The sequence below is a fragment of the Xylaria bambusicola genome (genome assembly GCF_022495145.1).
Source record: "Xylaria bambusicola strain CBS 139988 unplaced genomic scaffold F5B22scaffold_35, whole genome shotgun sequence".
Taxonomy (NCBI): Eukaryota; Fungi; Ascomycota; class Sordariomycetes; order Xylariales; family Xylariaceae; genus Xylaria; species Xylaria bambusicola.
The window spans coordinates 161,952-177,141 of NW_025953588.1; the positions used below are offsets into that span (position 1 = coordinate 161,952).

At 48.1% G+C, this 15,190-nt stretch overlaps 6 protein-coding genes across 6 annotated transcripts; 4 read left to right on the top strand and 2 right to left on the bottom strand.

The window, feature by feature from the left end:
* Positions 1–1,074: 1,074 nt before the first annotated feature.
* Positions 1,075–2,919, top strand: F5B22DRAFT_305079 (P-loop containing nucleoside triphosphate hydrolase protein). The gene is made up of 5 exons (XM_047970568.1): positions 1,075–1,347; positions 1,448–1,503; positions 1,647–2,226; positions 2,376–2,447; positions 2,576–2,919. The coding sequence occupies exons 1-5, from the start codon at positions 1,248–1,250 to the stop codon at positions 2,722–2,724; spliced, it is 957 nt and encodes a 318-aa protein (XP_047828786.1). The 5' UTR covers positions 1,075–1,247; the 3' UTR covers positions 2,725–2,919.
* A 487-nt stretch (positions 2,920–3,406) lies between these two features.
* F5B22DRAFT_305061 (uncharacterized protein) lies at positions 3,407–3,959 on the bottom strand. Its single transcript, XM_047970567.1, has one exon. The coding sequence runs from the start codon at positions 3,884–3,886 to the stop codon at positions 3,509–3,511; it is 378 nt and encodes a 125-aa protein (XP_047828787.1). The 5' UTR covers positions 3,887–3,959; the 3' UTR covers positions 3,407–3,508.
* Positions 3,960–4,349: 390 nt separating this feature from the next.
* On the bottom strand, positions 4,350–9,993 carry F5B22DRAFT_615082 (patatin-like phospholipase). Its single transcript, XM_047975511.1, has 3 exons — positions 9,353–9,993; positions 6,364–9,299; positions 4,350–6,185 (listed from the first exon to the last, which is right to left on the bottom strand). The coding sequence occupies exons 1-3, from the start codon at positions 9,640–9,642 to the stop codon at positions 4,816–4,818; spliced, it is 4,596 nt and encodes a 1,531-aa protein (XP_047828788.1). The 5' UTR covers positions 9,643–9,993; the 3' UTR covers positions 4,350–4,815.
* A 264-nt stretch (positions 9,994–10,257) lies between these two features.
* F5B22DRAFT_615083 (translation initiation factor 2, alpha subunit) lies at positions 10,258–12,126 on the top strand. The gene is made up of 4 exons (XM_047975512.1): positions 10,258–10,687; positions 10,746–10,908; positions 10,959–11,166; positions 11,222–12,126. The coding sequence occupies exons 1-4, from the start codon at positions 10,610–10,612 to the stop codon at positions 11,703–11,705; spliced, it is 933 nt and encodes a 310-aa protein (XP_047828789.1). The 5' UTR covers positions 10,258–10,609; the 3' UTR covers positions 11,706–12,126.
* A 3-nt stretch (positions 12,127–12,129) lies between these two features.
* F5B22DRAFT_615086 (mitochondrial inner membrane protease subunit 2) lies at positions 12,130–13,357 on the top strand. Its single transcript, XM_047975513.1, has 2 exons — positions 12,130–12,566; positions 12,620–13,357. Exons 1-2 carry the CDS (start codon positions 12,301–12,303, stop codon positions 12,903–12,905), a joined length of 552 nt encoding a protein of 183 aa, XP_047828790.1. The 5' UTR covers positions 12,130–12,300; the 3' UTR covers positions 12,906–13,357.
* On the top strand, positions 13,355–15,159 carry F5B22DRAFT_615088 (mitochondrial carrier domain-containing protein). The gene is made up of 4 exons (XM_047975514.1): positions 13,355–13,650; positions 13,710–14,007; positions 14,063–14,846; positions 14,950–15,159. The coding sequence occupies exons 1-3, from the start codon at positions 13,603–13,605 to the stop codon at positions 14,818–14,820; spliced, it is 1,104 nt and encodes a 367-aa protein (XP_047828791.1). The 5' UTR covers positions 13,355–13,602; the 3' UTR covers positions 14,821–14,846; positions 14,950–15,159.
* The last annotated feature ends 31 nt before the right edge of the window (positions 15,160–15,190 follow it).

Consider the following 15,190-nt stretch of genomic DNA (forward strand, 5'->3'; position numbering starts at 1 on the left):
CTTCTCTCTTCTTCGGGATGACAGCTCCTGATAGGCTGAACAGCAGAAACGAATTGAAGCATTCCGTATCATCTATACATACATACAACTTTAGAACCGACCATGAAAGTGTTCAACGCCAGCACACGTGTCGATTTCCATCAGTACGGCAAGCTTTGAAAGCGAGCTGATGTTTCGAAGGATGATGCAATGAAACTGTTAGAAAGCTACTACGTCGAGGGCGCTACTCTGAGGGCGCGCATAAGCTTAACTCAGCACTAGGACTCACCTAACCAGAGCTAATCGCGTGGTTGAAGGAGCAGTCAGGCTTAAGAAAGTCCTGTCAGCACTAAACATGATGTTTGTTTGCCCAGTTATCACCGACTTTCCCCAAGGCAAGGGAGTAGTAGATAGGCGTCAATCAAACAAACAAAACTTGAGAAACAGTTACAGAAGGCAGAATCAGACGTTTCATGTACATCGGATTACGATAAATGTCGCCCAATGTCCGTGTTGAGCACTTCAAACCTAATGTACGAATAGCTTCACTACCAGAATCATTGCCAAGCTTACGAAATGCCTGGTCGCTCCATCTACTATCTAGCTTGCACTAATATCGGCTAGCCACTAAGAGCGGTAGCGATAAACCTATTGTTTATTTCCAAGGAACTAACCAGCTAGAATTACCTCATTTCGGTTGCAGATTGCAACATACATGTACAAAGTGCTCTTCTCGACGGAACTACAACAACTCAGCACATAACTACGTAGGCCACTTAGAATATAGGGCAGCACCTTCGGACGTTCCTTTCGTTTATTATTGCTGATTTGAGATTGTTGGAGAGGAAATATCTCTACACCTTCCCGCTCGGATCTACACGTACGGCCGAGCATAACCCACTGCACCCTGCACCTCGTCATACTGTATACTGTAACTCCCCTCAATGATGCTTTGCACAATTACGCAGTGCTAGAAATTGATGGTCCCCTAACCAATTTTAGCTTAGAAATCTGATCAGCCCTATGACCAAGCTACTGTATATCAGTGGTGGGCACCAACTTAGTGTAGGCTCATACAAACTTGGCTGACTCAATCAACCCCACAGCTTCACGCCCCCTGACGAGAAGAGACAAGTTGCTTCAAGAAAGCATAAATAGATGAACTGGGTCTCTTGAGTTACGACTGCATTGCTCAGCCTTCTAATTATCTATTTATTACCAGCTGTTGTTGACACTAAGTTAATTACGTTGACTCGGACGATAGCAACATGGCATCTACTCACACCTCTGCAGCTGCTAGTAGCACCATGCCGACTAAAACCCGCGATATCCATAACCACCACATGGATTCAACGGTATGGGACGACTGTATGTATCATCAACTCTAGCTACAGAGCGCTCGACGCTCCGAGATATATACATATATCAAACCCCTTTAACGTCCATTCTTTAATCAACGGCCTACCAGTGAAATTCCGACCTGACGATATCATAATCTCGACCTTTCCGAAGGCTGGCACGACAGTGAGTATGCTCAACATGTCCAATCGACCATTCGCCCTCTTGATACCCACATACGAAACTGAGTGCTCAACTGAGATGCGCACTGGCCTCCTCAAAAGCCACCAGCTCATTATATAATAATTAACTAATGCTGTTTCGTGCAGTGGACTCAGCAGATCACTTGCCAACTATTACACGCGGGAGACGAAAAGGTAGCACCAAATGCGCTATCGCCGTGGGTTGAGCTGCGCGTCGTACCACGCGCTCAGATGTTACAGATGCTCGAGGCCCAGGAAAGCCGGCGCTTCATGAAGACGCATCTCCCCATCGATGCCTTAGTCTTCAATCCTAAGGCGAAGTATATTTTCTGCGGGCGCAATGGGCGCGACTCGATGTGGAGCTGGCACAACCACCTATTTGCCGCGACAGATATGTTCTACCAGCTCTTCAACGACAACCCGGGTCGGGTCGGACCCGCACTGCGGCGGCCAAGTGACGATCCGCGGGACATGTTCATGCAACTTCTTCAAGATGAAATGGATCCCGAGCTTGGATGGCAGTTCTGGGGCCACATCCTTGGGTGGTGGGAGGTCAGGAGCCTGCCAAATGTGCTCCTGATCCACTACAACGATCTTAAGGCCGATTTGGATGGCGAGATGCGGCGGATAGCGAAGTTCCTCGAGATTCCCGAGATGTCGCCCGAGCAATGGAAGGCTGCGGTTGAGCACTGTACTTTCGACTGGAGTATGCTACCCCTGAAGTCATTTTCATCCTATTTTTAAACGCTGGTGGAGGCTATAATTGTCTGCAAGCACGTCTTGGGAGTATATATCTCTCAAAACCTTGCTCCCGTTTTACCTAAGAGAGTATATACTGACTCCAACGCACTATAGTGAAAGCTCATGCGGACCTTGCAGCGCCGCAGCAAGCAGAAATGGCCTGGAAAGAGGGTGCGGCGAGTTTCAGTTCGTATACCCCTTTTTTTGCTTGACTTCTAATGACCTGATAATGAGATCACCATGCTTCATAAGCTTGAGATGACTTTTTTTTCTTCGCTCACAGTATATCAAATGCTGATTTTTTAACCCCATAGTTCACAAAGGCACAAACGGTCGTTGGAAGGACATCTTGTCAGAAGATGACAACAGACGATACCTGGAACGAGCTAGGAAAGAACTCGGAGAAGAGTGCGCTCAGTGGCTCGAAAACGGCCGTCTTCAGGGAGCCGTAAAGCTCGATTAGACCGGCCAACTCAGACTGGTCTAGTTTAATAGCTGAATGAACTCATTCCAGTGATATCAAGGTGTCACGGAACGACATAAGGAGTGCAGTACCTATGCCACTACGCCACCAAAAGGTAACGACGAGTTATCAAGTCGAGGGCTTGACGTATCTGCACTCACTATATAGTACTGTACTGTGACACAAGGCGCTTCTCACTTGTCTTTTTTTTTTTTTTTTTTTTTTTGCGCGCGAGTCAATCCTGACACAGCCGAAACCCAAGCCTTTCCACCCTTGAAGCCCTGGTTTCAACCACCCAACACTCTTACGCTAGTAAATCATAATAATCCAAATAGCATTCACACTTCCCAAGGTTACTTCCATGTCTTATCGTATTGGTGGAGTCAACTGATGCCCATTTTGCCTATTACCATTGATGTTGCACTCGTGGAAATTTTGTTTCCATTTTTCATAGAAGGCAGGACCGTTCAGTGTACTCATATCGAATATCAGGTCCCCCAGGCCCATGTCACTCGGGAAGAGAATTCGCCAACAAGACTTCACATTCGGATATGCGTCGGCATCGTAAGGCAGTCCTGACGTTATTCCGTGTTTCCAATGTTCATGGATGTTAGATGTTTTCTTGTGGCAATCATCGCTTTGAGAGAGAGCATCATGATGGAAGCCTTGCTTTTCAGGCGCCCAAATGTTTTTGATCTTGGAGTATTCCCTCAATCAAGGGGAGGGTTAGACATCTCGTCGGTAAATTCCAGGGTCCCCGTTTCCCTCCTTCTGTGAGCAGGTGCTATCTGTAACTTGGACCACGGGAAGTCCACAGAGAACCCATAATTGGTAACATGTCATGGTTTATGTGAAAATTCTCGAGCTTCATGTTGAGGTAGATTTTCCCCACGAGTTTAAGTTGCCTATAAGGAGGCATTGACATTCTCATGCTGTCGGGAAAGATACCTACATCCAGCGTTACTGTGTAGGCCCTCATCGCCACATATCGTGCCAAGGAGCAGGCAGACATGAGAGAGGATATCAACGACCGCGTGGGCATTATCCTGTAAGTGCAATTAGGATAATTGCTGTCGAGTATCACAGGTCTGTGTCTCGCTTCTTCGTAGACAGCCCAGATCCATATCATCATTTGCAACACTTTGGGTAATCGACGTAACATATAAAAAGTTCTCTTCTGGAACGGCAAGCATTCCTCTGATGCATGTGGTTAGCACGCAAGCGCATCTACAATCGTAAAAGCGCGGCATTTTGTCGTCGCGAACGCTTTATGAGGCAGACAACCGACCCTGTGGTAAGTCCCCGCGAGAAAATAGGGTTTCCACAGAATGAGGCATGATTTACGCGGTAGAAAGAGGTCTTAGGTGTTAGATTCGCTTGTTCCTGCTGGAATATGTAGTGTCCGAATAAAGATAAGCTTAGGGTAACTCTTTAGGTATTTATTTCAATAAGATGGATACAGAGTCGTTCTCTTGAGGTTCAATACATGATAGGAAAGCTGTGGATAATATTCGTCAAGCCTGTTTGTCTAGGCATCAGACATGGCAGGTTTGAGAGGGATTGGGCGCGCCGTCCGAACATCTTAGAAGGAAGAGGACTGTTGGTGGATATCTGAGGAGGAGCTTGGGACGAAAAGTTCACAATAGGAAAGCGGTAAATGCACGTGAATGACCGTTTAACAAGACTCAAAGCAATGGCGAAGCGCACAGGGAGAGCGAAATAGGAATGTACGGGCCTAGCATGAACGAACCCGCAGATTCTTACAAAGAAAAGACCTTCATGTTCAAATTTTGCCTCTCATCTTGAAGTATTCCCTTAGCCTAACTGTGTAGCACCACGCAATGCTGTGTATTGAAAATCGTTCCAACAGATCAACAAGCCTGTAGGCTTTTAGTTGTCTGCCCCTATTGTCAAGCACTAGTGGTTCGATTCTATCTGATGCTTTCACCTAATGTTTTTTGTATTTACATACCCTATACAATATAAGAAAACTTACTAGCCAAGGGCCTGTGAATGGGATGTAAAGCAGTAACACTCATGATTTAGGCGGTGGGAATCCATCCAATTAAGCTAGCTAATCAAGTATTATACTCAAATACTTGCGCGGCGAGGTGCCATTGTCCTCCGGAGAGCCTTCTTAGCTTCTATTTCTTCTACTAAAGGTAACACACCCTGCTCCTTCAGACGCGCGAGGAAATCTTGTCCGTATTTGAAGCTCCTCTCGTAGATCTCATCAAACTTGCCAAAGTCCAATGTCCCATAATCATCAATAGGGGGACGCATATATATACATCCTGGCAGTGTCTTGGCTCTTTCAAGTGCATCAACGCTAGAGACATAGGCCAGTCGACCCTGTATCTCAGCTAGAGTTGGAGGGTTGGGTGTTGACGAGAGTGGGTTCCATCTGTTGAAGAATGCCCACATGCCTGAAAGCGTGTCTCCATAGCCTTGCGGCGTGTCATCGTCAAGAGAACCGACGTCGACCGCAAAAATAACATCCGCCCCTAGTGATTTCATGTGCGATACGGTCAAATTATCAATATAACCTCCATCCAGTAGCATGCTGCCCTCATCGCATAGCGGCGGCAACAACCCGGCCAAAGACATAGACGCACGAACATAGCGCCACGCATAACCGCTTGTGTGTATCTCGGCCCGACTCTTGCTTATGTTGGTGGTGTTGCAATAGAACTCGAGCCAAAAGTCTTCGATCTGATGTGAGCCAAACGTCTTGAAAATTCCTCGATTGAACTCATGACCCGTGGTATATGAGGCAGAGGGGTAGGTTAGGTCGAGGGCAAAACGCCACATGCTCGACATCCTCCCGGCAAATTTCTTGGCTAGGCCATACATGGGCACAATATCGGCATGGCGGGCATAAAGCCCTCCCATAAAAGCACCTATTGATGTGCCACCGATAATATCAATGGGAATTCCTGCTTCTTCAATAGCTTTGATTACGCCAATATGTGCAATGCCTCGGGCACCACCTCCACCAAGAACAAGACCAATAGACTTGCCACAGAGCCTTCGGGCTAGTCTCTGAAAATCACCTTTGAAGGCCGTATCGGGAGAATAGTATGGTCGTTGACGAATTCTTCGGGTGGTATACTTTTGTATTTCGGCTTGCAAGATCTGAACACGTTCTTTCAGTGTTGGGCCGCCTTTTTTAGCTGGAGCTGGCGGATGGACTGGCACGGCAGTTGCACCAAAAGACATTTGCATGTGATAGTGGCCACCATTGATCCAAACCCGATTTTTCAGCCAGGATCTAGTCAAACCCGGTTTAGAGTCACGATCGGCATGCAGGAGAACGAGAGATTTTCGAGCAGTTGATTTTGTCCCAAGCATGAATCTTTCATATTCGCCAATTTCAGGAGAGCTCTCTGCCAAACCTACTAGTAGAATACAATCTGCCTGAGTGATGCATGTTCGTGTCCAAGGAGCGGCAACACTTGTATCTATTCAGATCCTGTTAGCTCAACACCGTGACTTCGGGGGTAATGATGCTAGTGAAAGAGGTCTTGGATCAGGAAAAAATTAGAGTATTATTGTGCCTTCATCGACGGCGCTCTGGAAGAAATTGCTCATCATAACAAGAGGGGAAGGGGAGGACGGTGTGCAGAATCAAATGCTTACCAGCCACGTAAACTACTAGGCCATATTTTTCTTCTAAATCGGCAAGATATTGTGATAGTTTCAGCTTCCCCATCTTGTTAAAAGCATGCTTGCCTAGATGACTGAGAATTGCAGACTGATTAAGAGACGTAGCGTCATTCAAGTTACCAACTTGTGAGAGGGCATGCATGAGACGATTTCCAAATTCGACAACAGGAACTCCAGACCTGATAGGGAGGACAGCTACTGTTCGAATGTTGAGGGTTGATGAACTTTTGTTAATCGAAGTACCCGCTGTGGCGTCTGTTCTTGCATAGGTGCTGGGATTATCAACGATGTGCCGCATTCTCGACGCAATAATCTTTGAAATTTTTATAGTGATGTTGGGATGCTCTTGAGCAAGACTGTTGAAGAGAGTGCGCGGGAATTTGACGAGCTCCGTATCGCGTATTGCATGCAGCGTTCCGGAACGGGCTGACTCAGTCATGACTTCCAGCTCACCGACACTGTCACCTTGTCCAAACTCCGCCCGGACATTCATGCCACCGTCGCGCCTATCTTCCACTAGTCGTAGACGCCCATTGAGAACAAGATAGATAGCCTCACTCTCTTCATCCTTCTTAAAAATGACTTGACCTGCATCGACTTGAACCCACTCAAGGGCAAAATCGATATGAAGCAATAAGCGTGGAAGTAAGCTTGTTAATCGCTTCGCCATTGATAAAAGAACTATGGGGTACTTCTCGACAATCTTCTCGAGAGTCGTCCGTGGGATAAAACCAACATAGACATCAGTTTTGGCCACGACGTCAATAAACGACCGATATGATGACACCGTGCTAATATAACCTGCAATTCCACCGGGCTTGACCAAACCCACACGACGCCGGGCATGTGCTGATCCTTTATTATCGGTTCGAGGATTATGCGAGTCATCCGATAAGCCAAAGTTGGATGGGTTTCGAAGAGCTCTAGCAGGTGCATCGGCTTGATACATCGCATTGACCGAAGTTCTACTTGATGAGCTCAGAATTTCGCTGCCAGGGTCATCGGAGGGAACGCAGATATCAAGGAACCCGTCTATCACGTAGTATAATCCCGGGCTTCTTTCTCCTTGCTCAACAAGAACAGAACCTTGGTTGAAGAACACTATCTCAACCTCTTGTTTCATTTCCGAAGCCAGAGCTTGTACGCTTGGGGTTGCGTTCATTGAGAGTCCGCCAGATGTCATTGACTCAGAATCCCAATCTGTGGAACCCTCCAAAGCGGACATAAATCCAAAGGCGCTGTTATTATAAGTAGTCTTCTGCCTTCTAGCGTCAAACGTCACGAATCGGGGAGAGCCTTCAACGGATTCCTGGCCCCTTGACGATGTACCGCTAGCTTCCATGCCTAGGGTTTTAAACACGCACTCGAGAATGGAAAGACGGAAAAGATTATCTTCGTCAACAGATTCCCGAGGGTTAATAGATAATCGAGCCCGCTTTTGGGTCGCGAAGGGATTTACACTTCTTTGTGCTAAAGGGCTGTCCGCATCTGTTCCTAGGAGATCGGACGATTGCCAGGGCTGTGTCAAAGGGATCTCAAGCAACCCAGGAGAAATAACACCACCACTGCGAGCCATCTGGATATTAGCCAGGAGGTCACCAGGACTGGGGGTGTGTATTGAGCGTCTTTCTTGTGGAGAAATGATAGTGGATGCAACAACAGTCTGTGGCCGAGCCCGAGACATGGCCTGTAACGCAGCTTCTTTTCGCAAGCTCGTGGAAGATCTACGGCGATGTCCTGCGCTCGATGCATTATGCAAAGCAATCCCTTTGCCAAACTCCCCCTCACGTGCCCTCTCTCGTTCTTGGCTAAACTTCTCTTTGAGTCGTTCTAGCGCATCACCCCGAAGGATATTTGGCAACTGTGAAGTTGTAAACTTCATCATGCTTTTCTCCGTCTGAAGCACTTCGTTTGTCAACCCAAGATAATCGTAGGCCGTAGCGAGAGTAACACGCTGGAATCTAGACAGGATGACATGCACAATGTGTGCTGTCGCCTTAGGATATACTTTGATCAAGCGCCGGAAGGCGCTAGCCGGTATGATTGCAATAGTGGTGTCAATTGTCGCTCTCGCAATGATGTCTGGATGGACGGACGTGGGTATTCTCTTGGCAGAGGGGCGCTTAGGGCGCGGCGGCATAGGAGGCTCATCTAGTGAAATAGGAGGAATCCGTGGGAGAGAGGTCTCATGAGGAATTGGTCTGATGGTGTCCGCTTCATTTGCAGTGGATAGGCGGTCTAATTCTGTGTAGGCAGCGCCCGGCTGATCCAGAAACGGAGTGGTATTGTCGTGGGGAGTACTTGGGTCAGACGGCATCCGAGGTCTGGTGACCCGATTCATCAGAATAGGTTCCGGGGTTTCTTCTGACGGTACCTCGAGACGAACATCTTCTGTGAATAACGACATGATTGAGAATAGAGATGACATTGGATTCCCGTTTCGAACTTCCGTAAGAAGTTGGTACCGTTGTTGACCAGGCGCTGGGCTGTCCTCTTCCTCGCTAAATGAAGACTCTAATGACGAGCTCAGACCCACATTTGAAGTCGACATCAGACTGTGCTGCGAAGACTTCACGAATATTTCTACTAGGCCATCGACAACGAAGCAAAATCCTTTTTCATCTTCAAGGTTCAGGGTCTCGCCTGAGATAAGCTTTCGAGTTTGCATACTACGAGTGAGCTCATGGAATACCGGTCGTTCCAAGTAACCAAAGATTTTGATAGCATCAAGAAACTCATCCACGTAGTTGGACAGTCCAGCTTTGACACCTTCCTCATGGGTACCTGCGAAAGGATCCAACTCCGGTTCCTTGCGCTGAGGCTCAGGGGGGAGACGTGAATACATGTTGAGATATCGGTACCGCACAACCCACGTGACACCGGAGAACATGAGGAAGAGTATGAGGGCCCTGGAACTGGTGTCAGTAAACGAAGATTTGAGAGGGATAAAGGGGTTAAGTACAAGGTTGTAGCGTTCATTGTCACAGTCAGGCTTGTTGAGAAGAAAGTGAACAATAGCGTCGGCACAGATATGGTTGTGAGCTTCAAACTCCAATACAAAATCGACGAGAGAATGTGAAGTATGGATAGAAGAAGCCTCGCTATAATACCAAGCCACGACGATGTCTCAGTGTGCGCGACATGCTGTGTCCGAGCGAGTACAGACGCGGCTGTGGTGGTAGAACTCGCCATGACACTCGAAACAGCATCAGATAAGGCTGCAGAGCCACTAGCGAGAGCGGCAACCGTCATTTTCTTCTAGGGGAAACGACGAGTGTTGTTGTGAATCCTAGCATGCAAGGAAGACGTGGTGCGTCTCATCCTGCGGAATGGGGCCACGGCGCAGATTCGAGAGAGCGAGAAAGCTGGCTGAAGGTGGTCAGGCTGGTACAACTCGGTCCAGTGTGAATGAACCAAGAGCTGACGTTCCAGCAGCTTGTACATGGGGAGAAGAACATCTGGGGCCAATGCAAGTTGAACTCTCCAGGGAGAGTAATAAACCAAACCTAGTTGGCAGATGGCAGAAGGCAGAAGGCAGAAAGGACAGGATGAATAGCTCCGAGACATGAGCTCCCCAAGCTCGTTTACAAAAACAGAAACTTGTGACCTGCAGTGGGGGGGCTGTTGGTCGAAATTTCTTCCTCGGGCTTGTGAATTGATCCGCACCTGCGGCCCACAGCACTGTACCTACTTCCTTCCAGGGGTGCCGATTAAGTAAGTATATAGGTACCTAGATACCTACAGGTAGGTAGGTACCTAGGTAGCATGCTACAGTTACCAGCCACAGCTTAGTGCCACTAGCCTCGCTTGCTCAAAGGGCGATAGGATACCTATACCTGTAGGTAGGTACGTACCGATGCACAAGTCGGCCGTGGCTCAGGCACTAATTATCACTGAGGCTAGGTTAGCACGGTGCAAGGTGCTATCAATTTTTGGCGGGGTGTCACCCCACGTACATCCAGAAAGATTTCGAAAACTGTGTGACTCCCTCCACCTTTTATCACAACAACCCAGTAGCATTGCCGCAACCGCAAGTCTTGCACCATCGTAGCTTCGGCGCCACCTACGGCAAATTCGCCCTCATTCCAAAGATCCCGTCGTATGCGATATACTGCCCTGTGCCTGCCTTTACGATCTATTTACAACTGAACACCGCCGGCCACATTCGGCCACCATCTTCAATCCTCATCCCACAGCACGCCCCCTCAAATCGCCCAACATGTCGTTGACAAACTGCCGGTTCTATGAGGAGCCGTATCCGGAGATTGACAGCTTCGTTATGGTCAACGTGAAGCAGGTTCGTCGTCCGCGACGCATCGTGAATTAGAGGTGGTAGCGGGACTAACATTGCCTAGATCGCCGATATGGGTGCCTACGTCAAACTTCTCGAATACGATAACATCGATGGCATGATCTTGTTGTCCGAACTTTCGCGACGTCGAATTCGTAGTATCCAAAAACTGATTCGTGTTGGCCGCAATGAGGTTGTCGTTGTACTCAGAGTCGACAAGGAAAAAGGTCAGTGCGCTGAGTTCTTTCCATATCAATTAGCGCTGACCCCAGACTAGGATATATCGATCTTTCAAAGCGTCGAGTTGGCCCCGAAGACATCGTCAAGTGTGAGGAAAGATACAATAAGAGTAAGATGGTTCACTCCATCATGCGACACGTCGCCGAAAAAACCCAAACACCCATCCAGTCCCTCTATGAGAGTATAGCATGGCCGTTAATGAAAAAGTACGGACACACCATTGATGCTTTCAAATTCTCCATAACGTGAGTCTCCCACTCCTTCAGTTCTCATCAATCATGTTGCTGATCTGTGACGCAGAAACCCCGACGTATGGACCGAGATTACGTTTCCCAGCGATGCTGTCGCCGAGGAGCTCAAATCGTATATTGGAAAGCGATTAACTCCCCAGCCCACCAAAGTGCGAGCGGATATCGAGGTCACTTGCTTCGAGTATGAGGGAATCGACGCCGTCAAGACTGCTTTGCGGACAGCTGAGGCGCGCAACACTGAAGATAACCAAGTGAAAGTGCGGCTTGTATCACCGCCATTGTATGTCTTAACGAGTATGTGTCTCGACAAGAACGTTGGTATCACCCGACTGGAAGAGGCTATTGTGGAAATTCGTAACAGCATCACAAGCGCTGGTGGTCAGCTTGTTGTCAAGATGGAGCCCAAAGCCGTCACGGATTCGGATGATGCAGAGTTGCAGGCTCTGATGGAAAAGCGTGAGCGCGAAAATGCAGAGGTCAGCGGAGACGAGAGCGTCAGCGAGAGCGACGACAACATCCCCGAGACCGTGTAAACTGAATGAAGTTATGACTGGTCTCTCGCGTTTGGTACGGCTCATTAGAGGTCTGAGGAGTATCTAGGTCGTGGCATCTAGGTTGATCATTCGGAAATTAAAAGTTTCTAGCATGCAAATGGCATTCATCAGGGCATGGGAGGGGTTTGATTCCATAAGATTTCAGTCATGTATGTCGCATCGAACAGGGGCGAGCGGCTCTGCGGGCACCCTGGGACCAGTAGTGCGTTGTCCTCTCGATAGTAATGAACCGATTTACCTGACACTCTTATTCGACTGTGAACCAAATATGATCCTTTGCGCAATCTATCGGTATATCTCTTGGTTATATCCATGTGGTCGAAACAAGTTGGTTCGGTAGTAAATACTGTTTTAGCGCATACAAATGACAACGTTAGCATGGTAGATTTGGATGTGGGGCGTCAGAGCATAGAGTAGGTGGTGCAGGCAAGGCTATTTATCCAATATCCAATATCTACAAAGGTTGAATCTATCAGACATTTTATCATCCTCCCTGCGTTTCGCATTTCGATGCTTATTCCTGCTGTACTATTCCCCGGACACACGGCGTGCTGCACGTCTCTATCATATCGTCATGGTGTTCAGGCCAATATGGAGCAGGTATAAGCAGCAGCGCGCCAATCTCGGCCTATTCGGCTATTACATGTTCATGTTTGCGGCATCAGTTCCAGTTGTCATTTCATTCAACACTTTCGTTGTTGAACTCGCATGGATCAATGGCGCATCCATGTACCCGTTTCTGAACTCGGAAAAGGACCAAACTAGGCGCAGGGACGTTGTGCTCAATTTTAAATATAATGCGCAGTATGGCCTGCAGCGTGGCATGATTGTGACGTTTTGGTAGGGCTCCTAGTCTCATGAACCTCGGAAAATACTAATACTTACACTCGCAGGAACCCATTGAAACCTGAAGCTATGACTGTCAAAAGAATTGTTGGCCTGCCGGGCGACGTGATCCAAGCTCGCAATCCATATCCTGTTCAGACGGTCATCATTCCGCCTGGGCATATCTGGGTCGAGGGCGACGGTGGCGTGCGCGACAGTATGGACAGCAATTACTACGGACCGATTGCGACGGGGTTGGTTATTGGGAAAGTTACACATCTACTGTGGCCGCTTCACAGAGCTGGGCGCGTTCGGTGGTGGGAGCACGCAGACAAGATCCGGAATCAAACATGAATTGAACTGCTTATTTTCAGCATAGGGCATTGCAGTTTTGTATTATTTCCCCCCCTTTACACTCTCAAGGCGAAATATCTGGCAAAATCGGGCCTAATCGGGCCTACGAGAAAACACAATTGCCAAGCTATGAGAATTGCATGTAATGAGTACTTAGGTTCTGAATGTTATGCTATTAGGTGTTGCATATTCAATTTTCCACGGTGGCGGATATGGATCAAGCTTCTGGACTCCAGGTACACACAAAACTCGACTCATTTACACCTGTGTATCTATTGCATCCTTGGGTCTAGTTGAGCACCGGAAAGCCGAAGGTGAGTCGCAGAGAGGGCTAAATGCATCTAAAGTACCGTAGTACCGGCACAGGTACCAAGCGATAAGCGCGCACGTGCCACAGCCTGCAGCTGGATCCACGCTAAATACGTCAGTCGCGCTAGGACTTTTTCTACAGAAAATTCCCATATCTTGGTTGAGGACCCTAGAGAAGGGTCTCTCGCAGTCCGCCGAAGAGGAGATTGACCCCTCCAAAGAACCCAATTACTTTCCTTTCGCGTGCGAACACGAGAAGCACACTGCCTTTCCTGTGTGTGTGAGGCGGCGCCCCATATTGCCCGCCGTGTCCAAGGATGGACTTACAGCGCAAACAATTAGCACCTCGGAATTCAGATCACTACCACAATCACATTGTATAGAGACAATGACCTTTAGCGATGGCGAAGGGGAAAGGCGCCCCCCTTACACTTATGTTAGTCATGCGAACTTCGGAAAATGCCCTACGTTCAGCTTACCAACCCCGACGTTTAGTCTATGCTTGCCGGAGGTCTCGGGGGGACAACCGGCGATATGCTTATGCACTCGCTTGATACCGTCAAAACACGACAACAAGGAGACCCTCATTTCCCCCCGAAGTACACATCATTAGGATCCTCTTATTACAAAATATGGCGCCAGGAGGGCATAAGACGAGGATTATACGGAGGTTGGCTACCAGCCATGATGGGCTCCTTTCCGGGAACAGTCCTTTTCTTCGGTACTTACGAGTGGAGTAAACGACATATGTTGGATTATGGAGTGCAAGCCCATGTCTCTTATCTCACAGCTGGTTTGTGGTCCCCCCTCTTGGGTGGCTGAATTATTTAAGGCTGATATTCTGCAAGGGTTCATTGGTGATCTAGCAGCATCCATTGTTTACGTTCCGTCGGAGGTACTCAAGACTCGCCTTCAGCTTCAGGGGCGCTTCAATAATCCTTATTTCAAATCTGGCTACAATTATAAGGGGACATTCGATGCGGCAAGGACGATTATTCGAACAGAGGGCTTCTCTGAGTTATTCTCCGGATACAAAGCAACGCTCTATCGAGATCTCCCCTTCTCCGCTTTCCAATTTATGTTTTACGAACAGTTTCAGCATTGGGCTCGAGAGTGGAAAGACAGCCATGATATTGGTGTTCGCTTAGAACTTTTGACAGGAGCCGCGGGCGGAGGCTTGGCTGGCGTCTTAACATGTCCTCTGGATGTTGTGAAAACTCGTCTGCAAACCCAAATCGATCCCGTGCCAGTACCGCACAAGCCGAAAGATCGTATTAAGACCGAATCCAACCCTGTTATCAAGGAATCGCCGGCGAAGCAACCAAGAGCCCCCTCTTCTGCTAATTCTCAAATACGTCCAATCTCAACATCCTCGCCATCGACGTCATTACCACGGCCGGGTGCCATTCCTCTAGACGAAGATTCTATTTTCAGGGGCCTTAGACTCATCTATAAAACGGAAGGGATTGGCGGATGGTTTAGAGGCGTTGGACCACGTTTTGTCTGGACTAGCGTTCAGAGTGGCTGCATGCTTTTCTTGTACCAGACCATTTTACGACAACTAGAAACGTGGCGTCCGGTCGAACGCCAAGAGATGTCTCAATAACCCTGGGGTCGGGGTTGAGGGCCTCGCTATTTTCAGGTGGTTGGCATGTCTCGTGTATACAAACTGAGCATTTACAAGGCGTTGGGTTGGGGTGCCATAGACAAAGACGAACGATTAGAAATCATGTACCTTAGTAGATATATCAAACTCCTCCAAGATATTGTAAACTTCGAAGATAGAAAGCTCCAAGAAAGCTCCAAGCCAGCCAAGGAATTCTTCCTAGGTAATCAAGCAATAGTTCTTCAACGATGTCTGCACATCTTATATATACTGGGTAGGTACTTAGGTACTTAGCCCCTCCAGAGCATGGCCAAGAGGCATGGCATGATTAAAGTGGGGGATAAGCTAGATACTGTAGGTACCGTATGGT